This window comes from Chiloscyllium plagiosum, chromosome 18 (genome assembly GCF_004010195.1).
Source record: "Chiloscyllium plagiosum isolate BGI_BamShark_2017 chromosome 18, ASM401019v2, whole genome shotgun sequence".
In the NCBI taxonomy this organism is placed as follows: domain Eukaryota; kingdom Metazoa; phylum Chordata; class Chondrichthyes; order Orectolobiformes; family Hemiscylliidae; genus Chiloscyllium; species Chiloscyllium plagiosum.
Window position 1 is genome coordinate 955,227 of NC_057727.1, and position 9,837 is coordinate 965,063.

At 49.4% G+C, this 9,837-nt stretch overlaps 1 protein-coding gene across 1 annotated transcript in view; it reads right to left on the reverse strand.

The window, feature by feature from the left end:
* Positions 1 to 9,837, reverse strand: part of LOC122559231 (laminin subunit beta-2-like) — a 166,522-nt gene that overhangs the window by 67,296 nt on the left and 89,389 nt on the right. Inside the window, exons 8-12 of the mRNA XM_043708611.1 lie at positions 6,938 to 7,126; positions 5,757 to 5,936; positions 4,928 to 5,040; positions 1,378 to 1,457; positions 577 to 730 (exon numbers count right to left, since the gene is read on the reverse strand). Coding sequence (XP_043564546.1) covers positions 577 to 730; positions 1,378 to 1,457; positions 4,928 to 5,040; positions 5,757 to 5,936; positions 6,938 to 7,126 — 716 coding nt within the window. The remainder of the gene's footprint in view (positions 1 to 576; positions 731 to 1,377; positions 1,458 to 4,927; positions 5,041 to 5,756; positions 5,937 to 6,937; positions 7,127 to 9,837) is intronic.

The following is a 9,837-nucleotide window of genomic DNA, read 5'->3' on the forward strand; positions in this document are numbered from 1 at the left end:
GGTGAGGTACAGAGCAGGGTGGTGAGGTACAGAGTGGGACAGTGGGGTACAGAGCAGGGTGGTGAGGTACAGAGCAGGGAGGTGAGGTACAGAGCAGGGTGGTGAGGTACAGAGTGGGACAGTGGGGTACAGAGCAGGGTGGTGAGGTACAGAGTGGGACAGAGGGGTACAGAGCAGGGTGGTGAGGTACAGAGTGGGACAGTGGGGTACAGAGCAGGGTGGTGAGGTACAGAGTGGGACAGAGGGGTACAGAGCAGGGTGGTGAGGTACAGAGTGGGACAGTGGGGTACAGAGCAGGGTGGTGAGGTACAGAGTGGGACAGAGGGGTACAGAGCAGGGTGGTGAGGTACAGAGTGGGACAGTGGGGTACAGAGCAGGGTGGTGAGGTACAGAGTGGGACAGAGGGGTACAGAGCAGGGTGGTGAGGTACAGAGTGGGACAGTGGGGTACAGAGCAGGGTGGTGAGGTACAGAGTGGGACAGAGGGGTACAGAGCAGGGTGGTGAGGTACAGAGTGGGACAGTGGGGTACAGAGCAGGGTGGTGAGGTACAGAGGGGGCCTGTTTAGTTTACTCACCGGCAGCTGGTCCGTTGGTGCCCGTGGTTCGGCTTTCTCTGCTTCGTAGGTGTAGAAATCCAGAGGCATACAGAAGAATCCTGGCTCAACGTCCTGGCAGCGCCTGCTAATAATATTGGGTCGACAGTCACACTGCCCGCTCGCCATCGAACATCTGACAAGAACAGGGCACACCGTGTTATAAACTAACAAAGCATTCTTCACTTTACACAGCGACATTGGGTTTTCATCAGATTTACAGACACTTCCCCATGGGGTCTTTCAGCCATACCTCTCAGCTGAACCCTCGATTCCCTTCTCCCTGGTGTGTCTATCCAACTTCTCAATATCGATATCTCACACTATCATCACACTCGATCCAGGTAAAGATGTTTCACCTGGAATTCCTGTTTGATTTATTAGTGATTGTCTTAATGAACTGTTCACAACTGTAAACATTATCGCTATGGTGTCCCTGTCAAACTACTTATCATTTTAAAGACTTTCTGACAGTGCGGCACTCCCTCAGTACTGACTCTCTGACAGGGCGACACTCCCTCAGCATTGACCCTTCGACAGTGCGGCACTCCCTCAGCACTAACCGTCCGACAGTGCGGCACTCCCTCAGCACTGACCCTCCGACAGTGCGGCACTCCCTCAGCACTGACCCTCCGACAGTGCGGCACTCCCTCAGTACTGACCCTCCGACAGTGCGGCACTCCCTCAGTAAAGTGGATGAAGACAGATAATTAAATGTAAGAAGCAAAAGAAGAAACAGCCTTTTGGATGAGGCCCTGCTATGTGTTCCTGGGAGGGCAGTACCTGTTATTGTAGGCGCCTCCAAAGTCACAGTCACACTGTCGGCAACCCGCCATGTCGTTACTGAGTCCCCAATATTCTGGCTGCACAAGAAAATCGGGAAAATACAGGAAACAAATATTACACAAGCAATGCGAGGCAGCTGGCAATTTCAGCTTTGTCAGCGCATCCCCAATTTCCACACTCCCACTCTCCAATAAACCCCATACAGCACCATGAGCCACTGCTACCATCGCATAGGACCTTGCTTCCCATAGTCATTTCACAAGAAGTCACACTAGACCTGAAACATTAACTCTGTTTCTCTCTCCACAGATGCTGCCAGACCTGCTGAGTCTCTCCAGTGCTTCCTGAGGCTGTACTCAGTTATTCAGCTCCCGTTGCACTGGGTTTTTTCCCCCAGACATTCAGAGCACCGCTCACCACCCCCAGCACTGGCGAGCTGACATAGTGAAGGGAATGCAATGAACAGGCTTCCGCTGCCTTCCCTCACTCTCCCAGTGCAGCCCTCGTAAAATCCAGTTATTCTCTCACCGCTCACCCTGCCCAGATTCCTCACAGCTCTCAATCAGGCCAACTCTGAGCCTCTTCCTGGGGTGGGAGGAGGGGGGTCCAAAACAAGCATTCAGCCACCTTACCTCTGTGCCGCAGAGGAGAGTCAGCCTCCATTCTCTGCTCAAGTGTCTAGGGAGGAATCACAACCTGATCTGCATGGTTTCGGCTGGGGCGGAGAGAGTGTTTAATTTTAATCCTTCCAGTGAGGATCTGAGCTCTCCAATTGTTCGGTTCTCGTCAAAGTGTGATGATTACCAACTGTTTCAGTTGACAAAATTCCACCAAGACCAACTTGAGCGAGCAATTGAAGAGGGGCCAGAAGGCCTCAGATTTGTGTTAACAGGTGTCAACCAATTCACCGGACAAGAATATCATAGATGACGAACAGTCAGCCTGAGGATCAAAGTGGTCCACAGGACTCCTGATGCCGTCTCAGTGAAACAGTCACAGGAAGGCTTCCTTACAGGTGATGACCAAACACATGCAGCAAAGACTGGCATTTCATGGAACTTCCGGATTGACCATGGTCTCTGGATGTTAATGTTCTGTGTGATTTATGGACAATGTAAACTTAGGGGGATGGACGTGTATAAAACAATTTTTTTATATACCTTAAGAGTATCCTAAAATGTTTTACAAATAATTGAACTGTTTTGAAGTTGAGGGAATGAGAGGTAATTTCAGAAACAGAGAGCGTTACAGACACAGATACAAAGCCAGAGCCTCAGATACAGGATGAGCTTGTCCTGGAGATGTTTCATAGCTCAATCTGTGACCCACACAGGGCAAGGCAGAAGCAGGTGGAAGGCTGTCATTTTCTGGTGCTATAGAGGAAGTTTTGTTTAGTATCTGGCACCATATTGTCCCTGCCCTGGGAGAGTTTGATGGGGAAGATGTAAAGGGAGCTTTAATCTTTATCTAACTCCGTGCTGCTCCTGTCCTGGGAATGGTTGATGGGGACAGTGTAGTGGGAGCTTTACTCTCGTTAAAATAAAAATTTAAAAAAAGACAAAAACGAGAGGCATGGTGGCTCAGTGGTTAGCACTGCTGCCTCACAGCACCAGGGACCTGGGTTCGATTCCCACCCTCGGGCGACTGTCTGTGTGGCATTTGCACATTCTCCCCGTGTCTGCGTGGGTTTCCTCAGATTAGGGTGAATTGGCCATGCTAAATTGCCCATAGTGTTAGGTGCATTAATCAAGGATAAATATAGTGTGGTGGAATGGGTCTGGGTGGGTTACTCTTCAGGGAGGATCGGTGTGGACTTGTGGGCTGAAGGGCCTGTTTCCATACTGTAGGGAATCTAATCTAACCTTCCATTTTTAGAATCAAAGTCACTCTTGTCTCACCAATGAGCCTCATCAGTCTTTTCATTTAAATTCAAAGCATTGAGACTTGCCTATTTAGCCCTTCAAGCCAATGTATCTCCAGCTCATCCATTTCCCCCATCCCCTTTGATATCTTTATCTAAGGAAAATACATCCACCTCAGCACTGAGGGCTCCTTTATCAATGATACTGATGCACACGATGTGGGGTACCAGTATTTATTGCCCATTGGACAGTTAAAAGTCAACCACATTGCTGTCGGTTTGGAGTCACCTATAGACAAGACTGGATTCAAATAGTAGATACCTTCCCTAAAGGGGGATTAGGGAACCAGATGATTTTCCTCCAACAAGTGGCAATGGTTATCTTAAGTCCAGAGTATTATTCCTAAATTACATTCAAACTCCACCATTAGCCATGGCAGGAGTTGAAACAAGGTCTCCAGGAAATTAATTCAGTGCCTAGTAATAACAATATTACTCCATTGCCTCCCAATAGTGCTAACTCATCATTACTGCATTAAAATAATCGGCAGGTTTGATTGCGTGTGAGCGTGCAGGGGCAGCAGGTGGTAACGAAGGCAAATGGGATGTTGACCTTCATTGTGAGAGGTTTCGAGTACAGGAGCAGGAATGTGCTGTTGTAGTTATACAGGGCCTTGGTGAGGCCACACTTGGAATACTGGGTGCAGTTCTGGTCTCCTTTTCTGAGGAAGGATGCTCCTGCTCTGGAGGGAGTATTGTGAAGGTTTCCCAGACTGATTCTGGGGATGGTGGAGCTGACGTATGAGGAGAGATGGTGGGGAGGGATCCAAAATGGGAATGCTTTCCACCAGCATCCTGAGTTGTGGTTCACTTGACTGAATTTTCACTTCTGAATTGGAAGGTCATGGGTTCAATTGAAGACCTGCCTGTCCTCTCAGGTGGATGTCAAAGGTCACACAGCATTATAGTCACGAAGAGCAGGGACAGTTCTCCACAGAGGCTTGGCCCATATGTACTTCTCACTTTGTCACATTATCTTGTTATTATTGCTATTGCTGCTTAGAAGCTTCCTGTATGCAAATTAGTTGTCACTTTTCAATATTATAGAATCTTTATTGGGTGTAAACTGCTTTGTAAGAGCTTGTAGAATCCCTACACCCTGGAAGCAGACCATTCAGCCCACCAAGTCTACACCAACCCTCCAAAGAGCATCACACCCACATCAACCTCCCTACCCTATCCCTGTGACCCTGCATTTCCCATGGTTAAAGCACATTATGGGCAATTTAGCATGACCAATCCACCTAAGCTGCGCATCTGTGGCCTGTGGGAGGAAACCGGAGCACCCGGAGGAAACCCACACAGACACGGGGAGAATGTGCAAACTCCACACAGACAGTCGCCTGAGGCTGGAATCGAACCCAGGTCCCTGGTGCTGTGAGGCAGCAGTGCTAACCACTGAGCCACCATACTGCCCTAGACAATGAAAGGTGCTATTGAAATGCAAGTTTTTCCTTTTCATGAATCTTCTTCTTCTCAGCTGTAACTTTGAAAGAGTATCCTGATTCACTGATCAGGAGACTCCCTTCAGTGGTCAAGTCTCCAAACCCAGTGACGAGTCTCTGTCAGAGGGAACCCTGCAGCCCACTACTGGATAACTGACCCACGATGCTGGCCCATACTCACCAGACAGAGATCACAGTAACGTCCTGTCACGTAGCGTTTGCAGAAACAATCTCCACTGATCGCATCACATGGAGCCGTACTCATGATAACACCCCGAGGATCACACCTACACGCTGGGTTAAACAGCAATTATTACAGGCATATCATCTCACACCTTCACCAAGTAATTCCCACACTGAAGAGGCAATGGATTGCCAGCTTGTAACAGGAGGTTCAGATGTACAGCAGACAGATGCTGGTACCCAGTGTTGGCAATGGGGCCCTCAGACAGTCAGACAGCACAGAAGAGACCTTTCTGTATAGAGGTTTATAAAATCACAAGGGGCATGGATAGCGTAAATAGACAAGGGTTTTTCCATGGGGTGGGGAGCCCTGAACTAGAGGGAATAGGTTCAGGGTGAGAGGGGAAAAATGTAAAAGGGACCTCAGGGCCAACGTTTTAACACAGAGGGTGGTGCGTGTATGGAATGAGCTGCCAGAGGAAGTGGTGGAGGCTGGTACAATTGCAACATTTGAAAGGCATCTGATGGGTATATGAATAGGAAGGGTTTGGAGGGATATGGGCCAGATGTTGGCAAATGGGACTACATTAGGTTAGGGTATCTGGTCGGCATGGACGGGCTGGACCGAAGGGTCTGTTTCTGTGCTGTGTATCTCTATGAATATAAGTCTGTCACTCCGACCTGCACCAGTCCCACTTTCCCACACTAGACCCCACCAATAGGTGGGCACTGACAGCACAGTGATGGTGTATCAACTAAACTGCTGGTTATCTCAGACAGCTCACTGGTTAAACCTGACCAAGGGTGTGAGTGTTTCCAGTACATACCCTGACAGCCGTGTGGATTGTCCATGCTCAGGCCATAGAATCCCTCCTTGCAGCGGTCACATCGAGTACCTCTCACATTCTCCTTGCAGCGACACTGACCCCCAATGATGGCAAAGTCCAGGTCCGTGTCACTGTCACAGATCCCACCCTCCAGGGAACCGACAGGATCACAGTCACATGCTGTGGGAGACAGAGAGAGAGAGAGAGAGAGAGACAAGGTCCATTGAGAGTAGGAATGGTTGACTCTTGCCTGGGTGATTAATGTCCATGATAGATTACCACTACCCCACCCCCCTGACAGTTCATGCATTGGGAAGACAGCCTGATCAGATCAGCACCAGTCTTATAGAATGGTATAGTGGGGTCAAAGGGCTGAATGGCCTTCTCCGGCTCATGTTTCTTTAATTCTTACTAGAATCAAAATCCCCTAACTACATGCTTGTCCACATATAGTTCCTTAAACCACCATGGAGATGGCAGTTCTCCGCCCAGGGACGGTCAGGATTAAGGAGGGACATTTAGGAGGAGCAATATCAAAACCAAATACTCATCTTTCTGATGGAGCATTACTGAGTCAATGCAGGGAAATTATTCCCATTTCCTCAGGAGTCTTAAACATGGATCACAATCTCAGAAAGAGAGGTTGATTAGTTAAGACCAAGATGAGGAAACATTTATTCACTCAAACAACAGTGAACTTCTGAGAATTCTCGAGAAAGCGCCACACTGCCGGAGGGTCAGTGCTGAGGGAGTGCCGCACTGTCAGAGGGTCAGTGCTGAGGGAGTGCCGCACTGTCAGAGGGTCAGTGCTGAGGGAGTGCCGCACTGTCAGAGGGTCAGTGCTGAGGGAGTGCCGCACTGTCAGAGGGTCAGTGCTGAGGGAGTGCCGCACTGTCAGAGCTGAGGGAGTGCTGCATTGTCGGAGGGTCAGTACTGAGGGAGTGCTGCACTGTCGGAGGGTCAGTGCTGAGGGAGTGCTGCACTGTCGGAGGGTCAGTGCTGAGGGAGTGCTGCACTGTTGGAGGGTCAGTGCTGAGGGAGTGCTGCACTGTTGGGGGGTCAGTGCTGAGGGAGTGCTGCACTGTTGGGAGGTCAGTGCTGAGGGAGTGCTGCACTGTTGGGGGGTCAGCGCTGAGAGAGTGCTGCAGTGTTGGAGGTGCCATCCTTGATGCGACACTTACGGATACAGGCGTCCTCAGAGCGGATGTCTGCTGTAGGATTTCGGTAATAAAAGGGCTTGCACAGCTCACAGTTCCTGCCCATCGTGTTGTGTTGACAGTTTTCACACACACCCCCACTCAGGTTTCCTGTTGCGATGTACACAGCCATGTCAAAGTGGCAGCTGGTCGCATGCTTGTTGCAGTTACACTCTGAGGGGAAATAGACAGGCCGATGTTTGAACAGAATTTAGAATCGGAATAGTACCATTTTAAAGAGGAAACAAGAAGAGACTTTGAAGGCCATAGTACAAGTTGGGAAAGCTGTGAAATAAACCATTGACTGACAGAGGAATGCGGAAGCTATGCGAGGAAACTCTGCTGAACCTTAATGACAGTTGTCCTGGACAGAGGGTGAGGTTTGCGTTTAATTCCCAACACTGTGCTCTAAGGCCATGGTGAGAGTGTGGAGGTGATTTACAGGAATGCTTCCAAAATTGAGCAACTTCAGTGAATATGTGGAGAGACTGGAGAAGCTGGGGTTACTGTCCTTAGAGCAAAGAGGCTCACATGGACAGACGTTTCTTATCTCCTGATTAGATCATCTTGTGTGTTCCAGACCCCAGTAATAGTTCATGCTGCACACATGAAGCCGGCCAGTGCCATTCCCAGGTACTGATCCCTCGGAAAGATGGAAGTATTCTGATTGCAACCCTCAGTTTACTTCTTTTCCACGTGTAATCATCTGTCCATAATGCTTTCAGATACAAGCGGAGAATTAGGCTCTTGGCCTATACCGTCTGGTATGGATTGAGGGTCAGGGTTTGAAGCTACTGGCTGGGATGAAGGACCTCAGTTTTGCAAGCTACCTTTGAACAAAACAATGGGGTCACAATTACACCCGTGACAGCTCAACCCTCCCTCTATTTCAGGAGGATTTTACTCTGCTCACTCCCTTTCCAATGAAAATAGCAATGAGGGTGGAGCCAGTCTCTGACCACAATACCAGGAGACCCTGTTCCATTTGTTGAATCAAACTCAACACATTATTGAATAAATTAAACTCCCCAGAGAGTTGTTATGCACATCCAATCACAAAACAAACTGCTTTATTCTTTCGAGGCACATGTGCATCACTGGCTGGGACAAAATTTATTACCCGTCCCTAGTTGCCCCTTGAGAAGGTGGGGGTGAGCTGCCTCCTTGACCCGCTGCAGTCCATGTGCTGTGGGTAGACCCACAATGTCCTTAGGGAGTGAATTCCAGGATTCTGACCCAGCCACACTGAAAGAACGATGATATATTTCCAAGTCAAGATGGTGAGTGGCTTGGAGGGGATCTTGGAGGGGGTGGTGTTCCCATGTATCTGCTGCCCTTGTCCTTCTAGATGGCAGTGGCTGTGGGTTTGGAAGGTACTGTCTGAGGATCTTTGGTGAGTTTCTGCAGTGCATCTTGTAGATAGTACACACTGCTGCTACTGAGCATCGGTGGGGGAGGGAGTAGGTGTTTGTGGATGTGGGGCCAATCAAGTGGGCTTTGTCTTGGATAGTGTCAAGCTTCTTGAGTGTTGTTGGAGCTGCCCCCATCCAGGCAAGTGGGGAGGATTCCATCACACTCCTGACTTGTGCCTTGTAGTTGGTGAACAGGCTTTGGGGAGTCAGGAGGGGAGTTACTCACCGCAGTATTCCCAGCCTCTGACCTGCTCTTGTAGCTGATGTATTTATATGGAGAGCCCAGTTAATTTTCTTGTCAATGGTAACCCTCGGGATGTTGATAGTGGGGGCATAATGGTAGGCAATGGCCTAGTGGTATTATCACTGGATTGTTTATCCAGGTAATGTACTGGAGACCTGGGTTCAGATGCTGCCATGATAGATGGTGGAATTTGAACTAAAAAAAATCTAGAAATAACAGCATCCTCGCCAGGCCCAGAACCTCACGTTTACCATGGTTAATCCTCCGGACCTACAATTTGTTGGACACAATGGGCAATTTAGCATGGCCAATCCACCTAACCTGCACATCTTTGGATTGCGGGAGGAAACCAGAGCACCCGGAGGAAATTCACACGGGCACAGCGAGATTGTGCAAACTCCACACAGACAGAAGGGCAGAATCGAACCCAGGCCCCAGCACTGTGAGGTAGCAGTGCTAAACACTGAGCCACGATGCTGTGCTGCCCTGGGGTGATACATAAATACACATTATTGTTGCCATTGTCAGGCATTGAGCCATGGAGATCTATAATGTGGGAAAGGCTCTTCAACCCATTACCTGCACATCCAGTCCTACTTATGACAACCCTATTTTCCAGCACTTGGTCCAGATTTTCCTGCTCCTTGGATACTGCCTGACCTGCTGTGTTTTTCCAGCACCACCCTAATCTTGTTCCATAGCCTTGAATGCCTCGGTCACACTTGGTGATCGGGGAGATGGAGACACTTTCGTGAAAGGAGGTTGGAGCAGCTGGCTACTGTCAAAGAGCTAGAATTCCTGATGGATGCACATAATATATCAGCAATGCCTCTCAGCTAGTCACAGCTGAACAGCCTTTCTAGGGTCGCTGGTGCTAGCAGGCAGTGGGACAGGCCGTGGGCAATGGCTCCAGCTTCTTGTTATTGCAGGAAGATCCTAGAGACCAGGACAGATTGGAGGGTTATTCCACTCCAGACCACAGCCAAATGGTGAGGAGCTACAGCCACCTGAGGGGTGGCGGGTGGGGTTGGGAGAGTCTGTCTCTCCATGTATTTGCTCTCTGTTGGCTGGCTTCCCCTGTTTTATAAAAAACTTTCTTTTTGTTTCTGTGCCTTCCCTGCTGTCTCAGTCCATCAGCGTCAGGGAGCAGCTCTGTGCTGACAGGGAATGGGTACAGGTGACCTGCGCTCTACTGGGAATGGGTGGGGGGGGGTTGGAGGTTGGTGGTG